This window comes from Haliotis asinina, chromosome 11, assembly GCF_037392515.1.
Source record: "Haliotis asinina isolate JCU_RB_2024 chromosome 11, JCU_Hal_asi_v2, whole genome shotgun sequence".
NCBI lineage: Eukaryota > Metazoa > Mollusca > Gastropoda > Lepetellida > Haliotidae > Haliotis > Haliotis asinina.
In genome coordinates, this window is record NC_090290.1 from 32,736,557 (window position 1) to 32,754,539 (window position 17,983).

Genomic DNA, 17,983 nt, shown 5'->3' on the forward strand with positions numbered 1-17,983 from the left:
CTGGTTGTTGTTCCAGATGTTGTTGTTGTACCACTGGTTGTTGTTCCAGATGTTGTTGTACCACTGGTTGTCGTCGTTCCAGACGTTGTTGTTGTACCACTAGTTGTTGTTCCAGACGTTGTTGTTGTACCACTAGTTGTCGTTCCAGACGTTGTTGTTGTACCACTGGTTGTTGTTCCAGACGTAGTTGTTGTACCACTGGTTGTTGTTCCAGAGGTTGTTGTTGTACCACTGGTTGTTGTTCCAGATGTCGTTGTCGTACCACTAGTTGTTGTTCCAGACGTAGTTGTACCAGAGGTTGTTGTTCCAGACGTAGTTGTCGTACCACTGGTTGTTGTTCCAGATGTTGTTGTACCACTGGTTGTTGTTCCAGATGTTGTTGTACCACTGGTTGTTGTTCCAGACGTTGTTGTAGTACCACTGGTGGTTGTTCCAGACGTTGTTGTCGTACCACTGGTTGTTGTTCCAGATGTAGTTGTACCACTGGTGGTTGTTCCAGATGTTGTTGTACCACTGGTTGTTGTTCCAGACGTTGTTGTAGTACCACTGGTTGTTGTTCCAGACGTTGTTGTCGTACCACTGGTTGTTGTTCCAGATGTAGTTGTACCACTGGTTGTTGTTCCAGATGTTGTTGTACCACTGGTTGTTGTTCCAGACGTTGTTGTAGTACCACTGGTTGTTGTCGTTCCAGACGTTGTTGTAGTACCACTGGTTGTTGTTCCAGACGTTGTTGTTGTACCACTGGTTGTTGTTCCGGACGTTGTTGTTGTACCACTGGTTGTTGTCGTTCCAGACGTTGTTGTTGTACCACTGGTTGTTGTCGTTCCAGACGTTGTTGTTGTACCACTGGTTGTTGTCGTTCCAGACGTTGTTGTTGTACCACTGGTTGTTGTTCCAGACGTTGTTGTACCACTGGTTGTTGTTCCAGACGTTGTTGTTGTACCACTGGTTGTTGTTCCAGATGTTGTAGTTGTACCACTGGTTGTTGTTCCAGACGTTGTTGTTGTGCCGCTGGTGGTGGTTTCTGACATTTGTTTAATTGATGTATTAGTTGGTGCTCAACTTTCATCGTCAATCTTATCCTTGTTGGATAAAGCCCAACTTTGCTAACATTCTTAAGCCGTAACTGATATCAATTGCCTGTTTTATGCATACAAATATAATAAAGACCTGAGAAAATGCTTCTCGTTTTTCATGTCCTACTTCATTTTTCCTACTGTTTGGGTATTTGGAGGAAGATTAATGCCCCTTTTCTAGTCGCATTAAAAACTGCAATCAGTGTTCAGAGAGTAATTACTGGACCATGATTTCCAGTTTAGAACTTATCTATAGTAAGTGCCACTTGCCACTGGAATTAACATATTAACAGTTAAGGGAGCATATTGATAAAAATGGGTACTTGATAAATTATGGGTGTTGAGGATCTTATCCTCTATTCTGTTTGCAATATGATACTGATGAAAGAATTCAGGATATCTCAAGTTTACCTGTTGTTTCCTCGCCGCAGTAACTGATGGAACCAGAGTTTACGGCAGTCTGTAAAGCTGCATCTTTTACTTTAAAAAGCGCCAAGATACTTGCTGTCGCTTGGTTGATTGTAATCGGGGTTGAAGCCTGTAATATAAAGAAACAATTAACTAAGACGTGAATATCTCTATTTAAATAATATAAGTGCTTAGTACAAAATAGGGATTTATGCAAAAGAGTTGACATGTTCACTAGTCATTGACGTTTATGTCATGTGTAAATCTAATTCCTACTTTTCCTGGCGATGTTTTGTTGTGGTAATTTCGGAAACAGTATCACCTATGTGACAGACATTGAAGAAGGACATATAGTCACTTATAGATAGATAAGATAGAGTGTGGTTCTCAAAGAAGGAAGCTATTTTGATTTGATTTAATGGTGTGACCAACCTGGCATAAAACTCATGATGTCAACTCTAACCATTGGTCACTTCTGCATTGTGTGTATGAGACTAAATATTTAATTAAAAACATAAGGCAACCCTGAAGAAATATTTGCCATAACTCACATCGAAATCACCAAGTGACTTTACAATCTCCACACTGATAGAGTCTTCGGGATCATTAATTGTCAACTGTTTGGATGGATCAGCATTCTTCACAGTGACCAATGTAATCTCGCTTGTGGTGATTTCGACAGTGAAAGGTACAGGTGAACCGCCAACTGCAACAGATGAACATCTCAGCATCACTAATCCGTTCTGGAGGATTTATATCAATATTACAATATAATACAACCCTAGCTATTCATATATCTTTTAAATGTATTTTGTATTTTTGCAGTCACTCTTGTGATGTAACTTAAACATTTTGGTCCTTACCATAATCATCCATACATCCAGTTGTGTCCAGTCATATGTTACTTCTACGGTAAATACTTCCTTAAAATACCCCATGCTACACAGAATTACGTTACAGTTCCTAATGATATGTGACTTGGTATATGTCGTATCTCCTTAGAAGCTAACCAGAAAGAACCCATTTTCAATCAATACATCTCTTATCCAAGTTCAACAGGTCGAAGCATCGCCACGATTTTATGAAAAATCCAGGAGATGTGATATGTGATATATCTTCATACATGTATATGTCGGTGGAACCTTATTATTAATCATATTCCCATGCATCGATCCTAAACTATCATTTGGTGTGCCCCATACCAATCTACATCACATACATATCAATACCATTGACCTCTACCTGTTTCGGTTATTTCAAATGAGCCTTGCACATTCCCACGAACCAACAGAGAAAATTCATCCTTCATTTCCTCTGTCACATCCAGTGTAGAGGTTTGGGATGGGTTCTGAAAAGAGACGGTTTGTAGTATTATACATGTGGGAAGTCCTCTGCCATATGCAGTGACGGTCATATTTTTTAACAATATACTGTGGTTTAGGTTATCTTGATTGTTGATGTGATCGACTTGCATCGTTTCTGGCTGTCCTCACAACCTGTTTGTAGTGCACAGCTGTCAATATTTAAGTCATGGTTTAATAACTTCGGGGTTCCCATTGATGGAATTAAAACGGGTCTGTATAATTTCAACGATTGGGCCTGTGGTCAGTCTTCTAGCTTCCACCTCGGATTCCATGGCCATTGTCGGTCCATACCAACTATAAGCTCCGTGAACATTTGCCTCAATGAAAATCTTCAACGTGAATTCGGTTGTCGGTTGTACCCAGGGGTCATGAGCAAAACAATCAACCAGAGTGACATTTTACAGAATAGTATTCATAAGTTTGCTAACATAACGTAGTATTACATTCGGCATTGCACGACAGGTTAACCTTTCTATTGGTCCCTAAACATATTTGTCCATCAGCCTAAACCCATAATGTTACTTCACCATTGCTGACGTTTGTACGTACAGTTTTCTCTTTAAGTGTCGAAAACACCTTTGCAGTTCCGGTGAAACCGAGATTCACATCACCAACTATTTCATTGGCCCTGGGGCTAATGAGGACTAATGATGAATCGCCACTTTCTTGTACTACTCCGGTGAGACTTTCATGTTTGCAGGTCCCTGGAAATATGACAATCATACCAATATTTAGCAGCAATTGTTTTGTGTAATGGCGTGGCGCTTTTTTTCTATTTTCTTTTTTTTAAATGTATGATTAAACTGTTGGGGAAAATGTATCATTATGTAGTACATAATCCCATTACCAATACCTTACATAAATGGTGATAGTATTAGATGATAAGGTCAATAGCACAGGCAGCTCAGATATACTGAATCAGAAAACATAATGTAGCTAAGTGATTGCTACAATGAAACGCATTTCAAACTTACAGTGGATAGAAGCATGAGCATTCAGGGTTAAAGTTCAGTTCAGTAAGTGAAATAAAGTAAACATGATATTGTACCTGTGGTTGCCGAAGTAGTGGTGGACACGGTGGTAGAGCCTGAAAATGAAGGACAAACCATTGTTATCGATGAGCATGAAGAATTATCAACATTATACTGGCTACACAGAAGAAGTGCATGATTGACATTTCTGGTCATGCCATATATCAGTTTCAGTTATTTTTATGGTGTTGTTCACACATGCCGATTCATCTTTTTATTTTGAGACACGTTTGTTCAACGTAGTCCGGTTGAGCCTGTGAAAAGTAATCTTACTAGGGGCGTTCATTAAAGATTTCCACTGACCCAGTTCTGGTTTCACATGTGGTTGAAACATCATGTGAATAATGACATATAATGTCTATGGGTCATGTGGTCATTTTCAGCAGGGAACTATGAAAGGTATTTCTTTGACAAAGCATTGTATTAAAGTGAGGTGTGACAATGGTGCCAGCTGACTACCGAGCAGTGATCACATTTTGTACTTGAAAGGTCGCACACCAAAAGAGACCTTTGATGAAAAGAAAGCAGCCCATGGGGAGGATGCCCCGTCGTATCAGCTAGTTACACATCGCCAGTTTACATGTGGTCTGAAATCTGTGGAAATGCTCCCATTCCTGGTCGACCTCATTCACCCATTGATAAAGACACTGTCGGTCAAGTGGAGACTGGCATTTTGGAAGGTCACCGTTTGTCAGTTAGTCCATGATAATAGTTGCATAAAACATTTGGAGAATAGTCTAAGTCTTGGTGGATGTTATGTAGAGAGGGACTAATAACTGTGGAATGTTTCGTTCCCCTAAATTCACTGCAAGTTAGTCAGGTGAAATCTTTAATGAACGCCCCTCGTAGTAGTTAAAGTCATGTAAAGGCTGCTATCTATATTGTTACTTTGTTGTGAATAATTATTGTTTTCACACACCGGGTATGTTGCAACACTCCAGTGCATATTTTTAGAATGCGAGTTTTGATATACTCAAACCAACGTATGTCTTACTAAAAGTTGGAGAAAGAGGTATAGAGCCGCTTTTGGCCGGAAGCATAGCTTCTGAGTTACTAGCGGACGGTTGTAAGGTTTTTCTGTTGCTGGTTGATGGTACAAATGTTACTGTTCCGCTGGTTGATGGTACAAATGTTGCTGCGCCGCTGGTTGATGGTACAAATGTTGCTGTTCCGCTGGTTGATGGTACAAATGTTGCTGTTCCGCTGGTTGATGGTACAAATGTTGCTGCGCCGCTGGTTGATGGTACAAATGTTACTGTTCCGCTGGTTGATGGTACAAATGTTGCTGCGCCACTGGTTGATGGTACAAATGTTGCTGCGCCGCTGGTTGATGGTACAAATGTTGCTGCGCCGCTGGTTGATGGTACAAATGTTACTGTTCCGCTGGTTGATGGTACAAATGTTGCTGTTCCGCTAGTTGATGGTACAAATGTTACTGTTCCGCTGGTTGATGGTTCTGGAAGTGCTGTTTACATGCGATGATTATTCACGATGACCAGCAAGAATCTAATTCCCAATCTCAAGTCGATAAGAAGAGTATTTAATGCTGTTACTCCCGTTATCTTTGTAGAAGTTTCCAGATAGTCAAGTAGTAGTAGTAGTAGTAGTAGTAGTAGTAGTAGTGGTGGTGGTGGTGATGGTAGTAGTAGTAGTGGTAGTAATAGATTAGTTGTTATTGTTGTTGCAAATACAAATTATGCAATATTGATACAATCCAACTTAACTGAAACAGATTAATTCATCAGTTGCAAGCCTTGACTATATTTCATTCAATTGATACAATGATACAATGCGGTTATATATTGTCTAGAAATGATAGCAACATTGTGGATAGAAACGGACGTCCATAAGGCGCATATTCCGATCAGTCCATTTAGACACCACCCTCCTAAGCACATGCCCCTGAATGTCTATGGAATTTCTGAAGCTTTCTGACGCAAATGTCTACCCTACCGATGCTCAGTCGAGTTTTGTAAGACCATGGCAAGACACTGACGTGAAAATTATGAAGGCGGTCAACAATGACATCAGATGTGTTTGGTGTAATATTGCCATGATGAAACTCGCCTCTCTGTCAGCTGATGATCAGAAGATGACGTAGAAAAATGTGACCAGCGTACTGATTTCCGGATTTACTAAAACTTCCATCAAGTCAGACATCCGTAAGTAGGCTCCAGCTACCCCCGTCATTACATCTCGCTGACGACCGTTCGATTGCAAAGGTCTATGTGAACGTTGGGAGAAACGCAGTCTTCCGTGCTTCTTCTCGGACCAGATTCGATGCCATTTTCTATGCGTGTACGGTGATGCTCCATCACACATGTTGTAGTCGATGCAAACGCCTCGCACTCACGGACACAGATTATACGCTGAGGTGGTGACACTTATTTGACATCGTTTCGTACGATATACCAGTCTAACAGCCGAGATATGCTCTAGAGTACATCGAAATGACTGCAGTCTTGCTCGGACTCTCTGTTTTCGAGATGCTGAGGTTAGGAACATTCAGTGTCGTGTTGGCATTTTTTTCACTTCCGGTAAGTCGACACATGTATGACGATACGTTGTCTGAAGTTTGCCCTTTAGTTGCTATTGTCACTGAACATGAACGTCGCAACTTACATTCTTTCTTTAATCTCCACGTGTGAGTAACAATGAGCAATAAATAATATTCAATTCGTACTCATGGTCTCATGAATATAATAATCGACACCTACTTGTTGTTGTACCACTTGTTGTTGTACCACTTGTTGTTGTTCCACTGGTTGTTGTTCCACTGGTTGTTGCAGTGGCTGAAAGTAAAACGTGACGAACGGTGAAATAATAGTAGTAGTGTTTGTAGTATATTATACAATAATTGTAAGAAGGTATGTTTCATGTTTGCTTGTATTGTAACATAATAGTTCATATTCAGTGTCGATGGCGAGCAGCAGAACACTTTCACATCAGCGTATTTTGTCACAGAAAGCTAATTGCACTGAACAACATGACCACCCCATCTACGGACAGTTGATCACCATCACACTTGCTTGAATGCACTCTAAAACGTTAAGTTCCCTTCGGATGAGTTTAAGAAAACGGGCCAAGGATAAAGTATAAAACAACAGGGACCCACCTTCAGAATACACACACCAAGGAGAATACATTCTTCCTTAATTACTTATGTGCAGATCTGAACTTATCTTCGGTACTTCTATTATTATCATTATTATTAACTACTTTTATGACACATTTGGCACCGCTGCTTGTCGTTCCACTAGATGTTGTTGTTCCTGAAGTTACATTACCACTGGTCGCTGTTGTTCCAGATGTTGTGGTGCTACTCGTTCTTGTTGTTCCTAAAGTCGTAGTTCCACTGGTCGTTGTTCTTCCTGAAGTCGTAGTACCACCAGTTGTTGTTGTTCCTGAAGTCGTAGTACCACTAGTTGTTGTTGTCCCTGATGTTGTAGTACCAGTGGTTGTTGTACCAGACGTGGTAGTACCACTAGTTGTTGTTGTCTCTGATGTTGTAGTACCACTGGTTGTTGTTGTTCCAGATGTTGTGGTGCTACTGGTTGTTGTTGTTCCTGAAGTCGTAGTTCCACCAGTTGTTGTTGTTCCTGAAGTCGTACTACCACTAGTTGTTGTTGTCCCTGATGTTGTAGTACCAGTGGATGTTGTACCAGATGTTGTAGTTCCACTGGTTGTTGTTGTTCCAGATGTTGTAGTTTCACCGGTTGTTATTGTTCCTGAAGTTGTAGTGCCACTGGTCGTTGTCCCAGGTGTGGTGGTACCACTGGATGTTGTACCAGATGTGGTAGTACCACTAGTTGTTGTTCCTGATGTTGTAGTACCACTGGTCGTTGTTGCTCCTGAAGTTGTAGTACCACTGGATGTTGTTGTCAGTGATGTTGTAGTACCACTGGTTGTTGTAGTTCCTAAAGTCGTAGTACCACTGGTTGTTGTTGTCGATGATGTTGTGGTTTCACCGGTAGTAGTTGTTCCTGAAGGTGTAGTGCCACTGGTTGTTGTCCCAGTCGTGGTAGAACCCCTGGTTGTTGTTGTTCCAGATGTTGTGGTGCTACTGGTTGTTGTTGTTCCTGAAGTCGTAGTTCCACTGGTTGTTGTTGTTCCAGATGTTGTAGTACCAGTGGTTGTTGTACCAGACGTGGTAGTTCCACTGGTTGTTGTTGTTCCAGATGTTGTAGTTTCACCGGTTGTTGTTGTTCCTGAAGTTGTAGTGCCACTGGTCGTTGTCCCAGGTGTGGTGGTACCACTGGATGTTGTACCAGACGTTGTAGTTCCACTGGTTGTTGTTGTTCCTGATGTTGTAGTACCACTGGTCGTTGTTGTTCCAGATGATGTGGTACTACTGGTTGTTGTTGTTCCTGAAGTCGTAGTACCACTAGTTGTTGTTCTCCCAGATGTTGTAGTACCAGTGGTTGTTGTACCAGACGTGGTTGTACCACTGGTCGTTGTTGTTCCAGATGTTGTGGTACTACTGGTTGTTATTGTTCCTGAAGTTGTTATACCACTAGTTCTTGTTGTACCAGACGTTGTAGTTCCACTGGTTGTTGTTGTTCCAGATGTTGTAGTTCCACTGGTTGGTGTTGTTCCAGATGTTGTGGTGCTACTGGTTGTTGTTGTTCCTGAAGTCGTAGTTCCACTGGTTGTTGTTGTTCCTGAAGTCGAAGTACCACTAGTTGTTGTTGTTCCTGATGTTGTAGTACCAGTGGATGTTGTACCAGATCTTGTAGTTCCACTGGTTGTTGGTGTTCCAGATGTTGTAGTTCCACTGGTCGTTGTCCCAGGTATGGTGGTACCACTGGATGTTGTACCAGATGTTGTAGTTCCACTGGTTGTTGGTGTTCCAGATGTTGTAGTACCAGTGGTCGTTGTTGTACCAGACATTGTAGATCCACTAGTTGTTGTTGTTCCAGATGTTGTAGTTTCACCGGTTGTTGTTGTTCCTGAAGTTGTAGTGCCACTGGTCGTTGTCCCAGGTATGGTGGTACCACTGGATGTTGAACCAGACGTTATGGTTCCACTGGTTGTTGTTGTTCCAGATGTTGTAGTACCACTGGTTGGTGTTGTTCCAGATGATGTGGTACTACTGGTTGTTGTTGTTCCTGAAGTCGTCCTACCACTAGTTGTTGTTGTGCCTGATGTTGTAGTACCAGTGGATGTTGTACCAGACGTGGTAGTTCCACTGGTTGTTGTTGTTCCAGATGTTGTAGTTTCACCGGTTGTTCTTGTTCCTGAAGTTGTAGTTCCACTGGTCGTTGTTCCAGGTGTGGTGTTACCACTGGATGTTGTACCAGACGTTGTAGTTCCACCGGTTGTTGTTGTTCCTGATGTTGTAGTACCACTAGTTGTTGTTCTCCCAGATGTTGTAGTAACAGTGGTTGTTGTACCAGACGTGGTAGTACCACTGGTCGTTGTTGTTCCAGATGATGTGGTACTACTGGTTGTTGTTGTTCCTGAAGTTGTAGTACCACTAGTTGTTGTTCTCCCAGATGTTGTAGTACCAGTGGTTGTTGTACCAGACGTGGTAGTACCACTGGTCGTTGTTGTTCCAGATGTTGTGGTACTACTGGTTGTTGTTGTTCCTGAAGTTGTAATACCACTAGTTGTTGTTGTACCAGATGTTGTAGTACCAGTGGTTGTTGTCCCAGACGTTGTAGTTCCACTGGTTGGTGTTGTTCCAGATGTTGTGGTGCCACTGGTTGTTGTTGTTCCTGAAGTCGTAGTTCCACCAGTTGTTGTTGTTCCTGAAGTCGTAGTACCACTAGTTGTTGTTGTCCCTGATGTTGTAGTACCAGTGGATGTTGTACCAGATGTTGTAGTTCCACTGGTTGTTGGTGTTCCAGATGTTGTAGCACCAGTGGTCGTTGTTGTTCCAGATGTTGTGGTGCTACTGGTTGTTGTTGCTCCTGAAGTCGTAGTTCCACTGGTTGTTGTTGTTCCTGAAGTCGTAGTACCACTAGTTGTTGTTGTCCCAGATGTTGTAGTACCAGTGGTTGTTGTACCAGACGTGGTAGTTCCACTGGTTGTTGTTGTTCCAGATGTTGTAGTTTCACCGGTTGTTGTTGTTCCTGAAGTTGTAGTGCCACTGGTCGTTGTCCCAGGTATGGTGGTACCACTGGATGTTGTACCAGACGTTGTAGTTCCACTGGTTGTTGTTGTTCCAGATGTTGTAGTGCCACTGGTCGTTATCCCAGGTATGGTGGTACCACTGGATGTTGTACCAGACGTTGTAGTTCCACTGCTTGTTGTTGTTCCAGATGTTGTAGTTTCACTGGTTGGTGTTGTTCCAGATGTTGTGGTGCTACTGGTTGTTGTTGTTCCTGAAGTCGTAGTACCACTAGTTGTTGTTGTCCCTGATGTTGTGGTACCAGTGGATGTTGTACCAGATGTTGTAGTTCCACTGGTTGTTGGTGTTCCAGATGTTGTAGTACCAGTGGTCGTTGTTGTTCCAGATGTTGTGGTGCTAGTGGTTATTGTTGTTCCTGAAGTCGTACTACCACTAGTTGTTCCAGATGTTGTAGTTTCACCGGTTGTTGTTGTTCCTGAAGTTGTAGTACCACTGGTCGTTGTCCCAGGTGTGGTGCTACCACTGGTTGTTGTACCAAATGTGGTAGTACCACTAGTTGTTGTTCCTGAGGTTGTAGTACCACTGGTCGTTGTTGTTCCTGAAGTTGTAGTACCACTGGATGTTGTTGTCCCAGATGTTGTAGTACCACTGGTTGTTGTTGTTCCTGAAATCGTTGTTCCACTTATTGTTGTCGATGATGTTGTGGTTTCACCGGTAGTTGTTGTTCCTGAAGATGTAGTACCACTGGTTGCTGTCCCAGGCGTGGTAGAACCACTGGTTGGTGTTGTTCCAGATGTTGTGGTGCTACTGGTTGTTGTTGTTCCTGAAGTCGTAGTTCCACTGGTTGTTGTTGTCCCAGATGTTGTAGTACCACCAGTTGTTGTTGTCCCAGATGTTTTAGTACCAGTGGTTGTTGTACCAGACGTGGTAGTTCCACTGGTTGTTGTTGTTCCAGATGTTGTAGTTTCACCGGTTGGTGTTGTTCCAGATGTTGTGGTGCTACTGGTTGTTGTTGTTCCTGAAGTCGTAGTTCCACTGGTTGTTGTTGTCCCAGATGTTGTAGTACCAGTGGATGTTGTACCAGACGTTGTAGTTCCACTGGTTGTTGTTGTTCCAGATGTTGTAGTTTCACCGGTTGGTGTTGTTCCAGATGTTGTGGTGCTACTGGTTGTTGTTGTTCCTGAAGTCGTAGTTCCACTGGTTGTTGTTGTCCCAGATGTTGTAGTACCAGTGGATGTTGTACCAGACGTTGTAGTTCCACTGGTTGTTGTTGTTCCAGATGTTGTAGTTTCACCGGTTGGTGTTGTTCCAGATGTTGTGGTGCTACTGGTTGTTGTTGTTCCTGAAGTCGTAGTTCCACTTGTTGTTGTTGTCCCAGATGTTGTAGTACCAGTGGATGTTGTACCAGACGTTGTAGTTCCACTGGTTGTTATTGTTCCAGATGTTGTAGTTTCACTGGTTGTTGTTATTCCTGAAGTTGTAGTGCCACTGGTCGTTGTCCCAGGTATGGTGGTACCACTGGATGTTGTACCAGACGTTGTAGTTCCACTGCTTGTTGTTGTTCCAGATGTTGTAGTTTCACTGGTTGGTGTTGTTCCAGATGTTGTGGTGCTACTGGTTGTTGTTGTTCCTGAAGTCGTAGTTCCACTGGTTGTTGTTGTCCCAGATGTTGTAGTACCAGTGGTTGTTGTACCAGACGTGGTAGTTCCACTGGTTGTTGTTGTTCCAGATGTTGTAGTTTCACCGGTTGTTCTTGTTCCTGAAGTTGTAGTTCCACTGGTCGTTGTTCCAGGTGTGGTGGTACCACTGGATGTTGTACCAGACGTTGTAGTTCCACCGGTTGTTGTTGTACCAGACGTGGTAGTACCACTGGTCGTTGTTGTTCCAGATGTTGTGGTACTACTGGTTGTTGTTGTTCCTGAAGTTGTAATACCACTAGTTGTTGTTGTACCAGATGTTGTAGTACCAGTGGTTGTTGTCCCAGACGTTGTAGTTCCACTGGTTGGTGTTGTTCCAGATGTTGTGGTGCTACTGGTTGTTGTTGTTCCTGAAGTCGTAGTTCCACCAGTTGTTGTTGTTCCTGAAGTCGTAGTACCACTAGTTGTTGTTGTCCCTGATGTTGTAGTACCAGTGGATGTTGTACCAGATGTTGTAGTTCCACTGGTTGTTGGTGTTCCAGATGTTGTAGCACCAGTGGTCGTTGTTGTTCCAGATGTTGTGGTGCTACTGGTTGTTGTTGTTCCTGAAGTCGTAGTTCCACTGGTTGTTGTTGTTCCTGAAGTCGTAGTACCACTAGTTGTTGTTGTCCCAGATGTTGTAGTACCAGTGGTTGTTGTACCAGACGTGGTAGTTCCACTGGTTGTTGTTGTTCCAGATGTTGTAGTTTCACCGGTTGTTGTTGTTCCTGAAGTTGTAGTGCCACTGGTCGTTGTCCCAGGTATGGTGGTACCACTGGATGTTGTACCAGACGTTGTAGTTCCACTGGTTGTTGTTGTTCCAGATGTTGTAGTGCCACTGGTCGTTGTCCCAGGTATGGTGGTACCACTGGATGTTGTACCAGACGTTGTAGTTCCACTGCTTGTTGTTGTTCCAGATGTTGTAGTTTCACTGGTTGGTGTTGTTCCAGATGTTGTGGTGCTACTGGTTGTTGTTGTTCCTGAAGTCGTAGTACCACTAGTTGTTGTTGTCCCTGATGTTGTGGTACCAGTGGATGTTGTACCAGATGTTGTAGTTCCACTGGTTGTTGGTGTTCCAGATGTTGTAGTACCAGTGGTCGTTGTTGTTCCAGATGTTGTGGTGCTAGTGGTTATTGTTGTTCCTGAAGTCGTACTACCACTAGTTGTTGTTGTCCCTGATGTTGTGGTACCAGTGGATGTTGTACCAGACGTTGTAGTTCCACTGGTTGTTGTTGTTCCAGATGTTGTAGTTTCACCGGTTGTTGTTGTTCCTGAAGTTGTAGTGCCATTGGTCGTTGTCCCAGGTGTGGTGTTACCACTGGTTGTTGTACCAAATGTGGTAGTACCACTAGTTGTTGTTCCTGAGGTTGTAGTACCACTGGTCGTTGTTGTTCCTGAGGTTGTAGTACCACTGGATGTTGTTGTCCCAGATGTTGTAGTACCACTGGTTGTTGTTGTTCCTGAAATCGTTGTTCCACTTATTGCTGTTGTCGATGATGTTGTGGTTTCACCGGTAGTAGTTGTTCCTGAAGATGTAGTACCACTGGTTGCTGTCCCAGGCGTGGTAGAACCACTGGTTGGTGTTGTTCCAGATGTTGTGGTGCTACTGGTTGTTGTTGTTCCTGAAGTCGTAGTTCCACTGGTTGTTGTTGTTCCAGATGTTGTAGTACCACCAGTTGTTGTTGTCCCAGATGTTTTAGTACCAGTGGTTGTTGTACCAGACGTGGTAGTTCCACTGGTTGTTGTTGTTCCAGATGTTGTAGTTTCACCGGTTGGTGTTGTTCCAGATGTTGTGGTGCTACTGGTTGTTGTTGTTCCTGAAGTCGTAGTTCCACTGGTTGTTGTTGTCCCAGATGTTGTAGTACCAGTGGATGTTGTACCAGACGTTGTAGTTCCACTGGTTGTTGTTGTTGTTCCAGATGTTGTAGTTTCACCGGTTGTTGTTATTCCTGAAGTTGTAGTGCCACTGGTCGTTGTCCCAGGTATGGTGGTACCACTGGATGTTGTACCAGACGTTGTAGTTCCACTGCTTGTTGTTGTTCCAGATGTTGTAGTTTCACTGGTTGGTGTTGTTCCAGATGTTGTGGTGCTACTGGTTGTTGTTCTTCCTGAAGTCGTAGTTCCACTGGTTGTTGTTGTTCCTGAAGTCGTACTACCACTAGTTGTTGTTGTCCCAGATGTTGTAGTACCAGTGGTTGTTGTACCAGACGTGGTAGTTCCACTGGTTGTTGTTGTTCCAGATGTTGTAGTTTCACCGGTTGTTGTTGTTCCTGAAGTCGTAGTGCCACTGGTCGTTGTCCCAGGTATGGTGGTACCGCTGGATGTTGTACCAGACGTTGTAGTTCCACTGCTTGTTGTTGTTCCAGATGTTGTAGTTTCACTGGTTGGTGTTGTTCCAGATGTTGTGGTGCTACTGGTTGTTGTTGTTCCTGAAGTCGTAGTTCCACTGGTTGTTGTTGTTCCTGAAGTCATAGTACCACTAGTTGTTGTTGTCCCTGATGTTGTGGTACCAGTGGATGTTGTACCAGATGTTGTAGTTCCACTGGTTGTTGGTGTTCCAGATGTTGTAGTACCAGTGGTCGTTCTTGTTCCAGATGTTGTGGTGCTACTGGTTGTTGTTGTTCCTGAAGTCGTACTACCACTAGTTGTTGTTGTCCCAGATGTTGTAGTAGCAGTGGTTGTTGTACCAGACGTTGTAGTTCCACTGGTTGTTGTTGTTCCAGATGTTGTAGTTTCACCGGTTGTTGTTGTTCCTGAAGTTGTAGTGCCACTGGTCGTTGTCCCAGGTGTGGTGCTACCACTGGTTGTTGTACCAAATGTGGTGGTACCACTAGTGGTTGTTCCTGAGGTTGTAGTACCACTGGTCGTTGTTGTTCCTGAAGTTGTAGTTCCACTGGATGTTGTTGTCCCTGATGTTGTAGTACCACTGGTTGTTGTTGTTCCTGAAATCGTTGTTCCACTTATTGTTGTTGTCGATGATGTTGTGGTTTCACCGGTAGTAGTTGTTCCTGAAGATGTAGTACCACTGGTTGCTGTCCCAGGCGTGGTAGAACCACTGGTTGGTGTTGTTCCAGATGTTGTGGTGCTACTGGTTGTTGTTGTTCCTGAAGTCGTAGTTCCACTAGTTGTTGTTGTCCCAGATGTTGTAGTACCAGTGGATGTTGTACCAGACGTGGTAGTTCCACTGGTTGTTGTTGTTCCAGATGTTGTAGTTTCACCGGTTGTTGTTGTTCCTGAAGTTGTAGTTCCACTGGTCGTTGTCCCAGGTGTGGTGGTACCACTGGATGTTGTACCAGACGTTGTAGTTCCACCGGTTGTTGTTGTTCCTGGTGTTGTAGTACCACTGGTCGTTGTTGTTCCAGATGATGTGGTACTACTGCTTGTTGTTGTTCCTGAAGTCGTAGTACCACTAGTTGTTGTTCTCCCAGATGTTGTAGTACCAGTGGCTGTTGTACCAGACGTGGTAGTACCACTGGTCGTTGTTGTTCCAGATGTTGTGGTACTACTGGTTGTTGTTGTTCCTGAAGTTGTAATACCACTAGTTGTTGTTGTACCAGATGTTGTAGTACCAGTGGTTGTTGTCCCAGACGTTGTAGTTCCACTGGTTGGTGTTGTTCCAGATGTTGTGGTGCTACTGGTTGTTGTTGTTCCTGAAGTCGTAGTTCCACTGGTTGTTGTTGTTCCTGAAGTCGTAGTACCACTAGTTGTTGTTGTCCCTGATGTTGTAGTACCAGTGGATGTTGTACCAGATGTTGTAGTTCCACTGGTTGTTGGTGTTCCAGATGTTGTAGTACCAGTGGTCGTTGTTGTTCCAGATGTTGTGGTGCTACTGGTTGTTGTTGTTCCTGAAGTCGTAGTTCCACTGGTTGTTGTTGTTCCTGAAGTCGTAGTACCACTAATTGTTGTTGTCTCTGATGTTGTAGTACCAATGGATGTTGTACCAGACGTTGTAGGTCCACTGGTTGTTGTTGTTCCTGAAGTTGTGGTTCCACTGGTCGTTGTGCCAGGTGTGGTGGTACCACTGGTTGTTGTACCAGATGTGGCTGTACCACTAGTTGTTGTTCCTGAGGCTGTAGTACCACTCGTCGTTGTTGTTCCAGAAGTTGTAGTACCACTGGTCGTTGGAGTTCCAGATGTTGTGGTGCTACTGGTTGTTGTTGTTCCTGAAGTCGTAGTTCCACTGGTTGTTGTTGTTCCACTGGTTGTAGTTCCACTGGTTGTCGTTCCACTGGTTGTTGTGCCTAAATAACAAAGAGTTTCACAGGTGAATATTAACAATTCGCACTAGTTGTTGTACCAGACGTGGTAGTACCACTGGTTGTTGTTGTTCCAGAAGTTGTAGTTTCACTGGTTGTTGTTGTTCCTGAAGGTGTAGTGCCATTGGTCGTTGTCCCAGATGTGGTGGTACCACTGGTTGTTGTGCCAGACGTGGTAGTACCACTAGTTGTTGTTCCTGAAGTTGTAGTACCACTGGTCATTGCTGTTCCAAAAGTTGTAGTACCACTGCTTGCTGTTGTTTCTGAAGTTGTAGTACCACTGGTTGATGTTCCAGTCGTTGTAGTACTACTGGTTGTTTTTGTTCCAGATGTGGTGGTGGCACTGGTCGTCGTTCTTGTAATGGTTGTCTTAGATGGAGCTAATTGCTTTATTTGAGTATTGCTTTATTTGAAGGTGAATTTTTTCCAGTAACTCGTTAAATGGTACCAGTTTTTTCGTACCATTAAACACAATTTTATAGATACATGATGAAACTTGCATCGTGTCTACGATGTTCAACCTCTGCTTACAGTTATTTCGCAGGATTGCAAATATCGTTAACTTGAAGGCTTGCTCAAAACATTATGCATGACGACCATTCAAAAAATGAACAAGCATGATAATCCCCTTTTTATGATGTCATTCAATAAAATCTCTTATCGAAAAATCCCTGTTTTCATCTCAAAGAAACTTTGAGCGACAGGGCCTGTTTCAATACATCAAGGACAGGTCAGACCTAGAGGGTAATCCAGTTAGATTCATGACCTCGCTGCTTGCTTGACGACAAGACAGGTCTTCTTTGATAGTGTTCACATTGTTGATGTGATGACATGGTACCATGTACATGCTATATATGTCTCTAAATTGTGTCTTAAGTCCCCAAGGTGTGAAAAATAATATATTATGCTCTTTCACAAAACGGTAGAGTTTGTTAGGTAGAGGTTTGTTGAATGTTATGAATGTTATAACTGAAGCACTTGAAAATTTAGCAAATACAAGAGATAACTGCTGATATATGACCACACACTTACTTGTCAGGGTCTTCACACATGCTTTAATGGTGACTTGACTGAATGTGAATCCTTTCTTGGCAATGACAAGGAGCTCCGTTGATCCACTTGGACTCTCCTAGAATTGTTAATCAAGAGGATTAGTTATACAAGTATGAATTCAGCACCATGTAAATATTTCATGGAACCCTTCGTATTTGACGAACAAATGAGATATTGCGCTATAGTAATGAATGTACAAAGAAAAGGAAAGACAACCATAGTCAAACGTTTCTTTTTACAACATGAGATTTTCTTTTTCTGCTGTGGAAGTCAGTTAGGAATGTATGGAGAGAACATGAACATTTTCGTCTTGAGAGACAAAACGTGGACCAAAAATGTACAATACACTGCACCCTGGCTATAATGACCCTGGTTCTGTGTTTGCCAGAACGGATTACCTGCTGATATAATACCCTGGTTATAATGCCATGTGTTTGCCAGAGCGGATATCTTGTTGATATGATACCCTGGTTATAACTGATACAGCGAGGATTGGATTGCATGCCTATTTTGGCAATTACTATTTGACAGTGGGACACCAAGAGTGAATTTTCAACAATGTATCAAGGTGCGTAAATCATTAACCAGTTCAAGAACACATTTCGTACACTTAGTTCAAATCTGTTAGGAGTTTGTAAGTGATACTAACCTTTAATGGGAGAGCAGCGTCTGTCACTTCTGTTAGTGAGTAAATCTTGTCCCCAGGACTTAAACTCGATATTGTAATTTGTTCTATTCCAGTCGGTTCAACAACCGTGAACTTGTCATTGAATGTTTCAGCGTTCCCTGCTGTGAAGAAAAGTGAAAAGTGGTTGAGTTTCTCTGAGCCCGTGTGAGATGACGGATGTGACACTTTCAGTTGAAAACCAGATTACAAAAGGTAAATGGTATATTCATTAAAATTTATGGTAAATATGGACAGTTACCGATGACCTGATCCCTTATAAGCACTATTATCAATATGTTTTACAGATTACAAGAGAGTTGGTTGTCCTGGCGCAGTCAGGCTGGTTTCACGCAGGCACCCTTGCCTCATCCCAGGCAGA

The 17,983-nt window shown here is 42.9% G+C and overlaps 2 protein-coding genes and 1 pseudogene across 2 annotated transcripts; all 3 read right to left on the reverse strand.

Annotated features, from left to right (window-relative positions):
- The window catches only part of LOC137255371 (mucin-19-like), a 194,076-nt pseudogene that overhangs the window by 73,273 nt on the left and 102,820 nt on the right, over nt 1–17,983 (reverse strand).
- On the reverse strand, nt 4,933–14,100 carry LOC137256384 (mucin-22-like). Its single transcript, XM_067794213.1, has 2 exons — nt 7,162–14,100; nt 4,933–5,292 (listed from the first exon to the last, which is right to left on the reverse strand). The coding sequence occupies exons 1-2, from the start codon at nt 14,098–14,100 to the stop codon at nt 4,933–4,935; spliced, it is 7,299 nt and encodes a 2,432-aa protein (XP_067650314.1).
- LOC137256385 (involucrin-like) lies at nt 14,097–16,009 on the reverse strand. Its single transcript, XM_067794215.1, has 3 exons — nt 15,941–16,009; nt 14,672–15,869; nt 14,097–14,587 (listed from the first exon to the last, which is right to left on the reverse strand). Exons 1-3 carry the CDS (start codon nt 16,007–16,009, stop codon nt 14,097–14,099), a joined length of 1,758 nt encoding a protein of 585 aa, XP_067650316.1.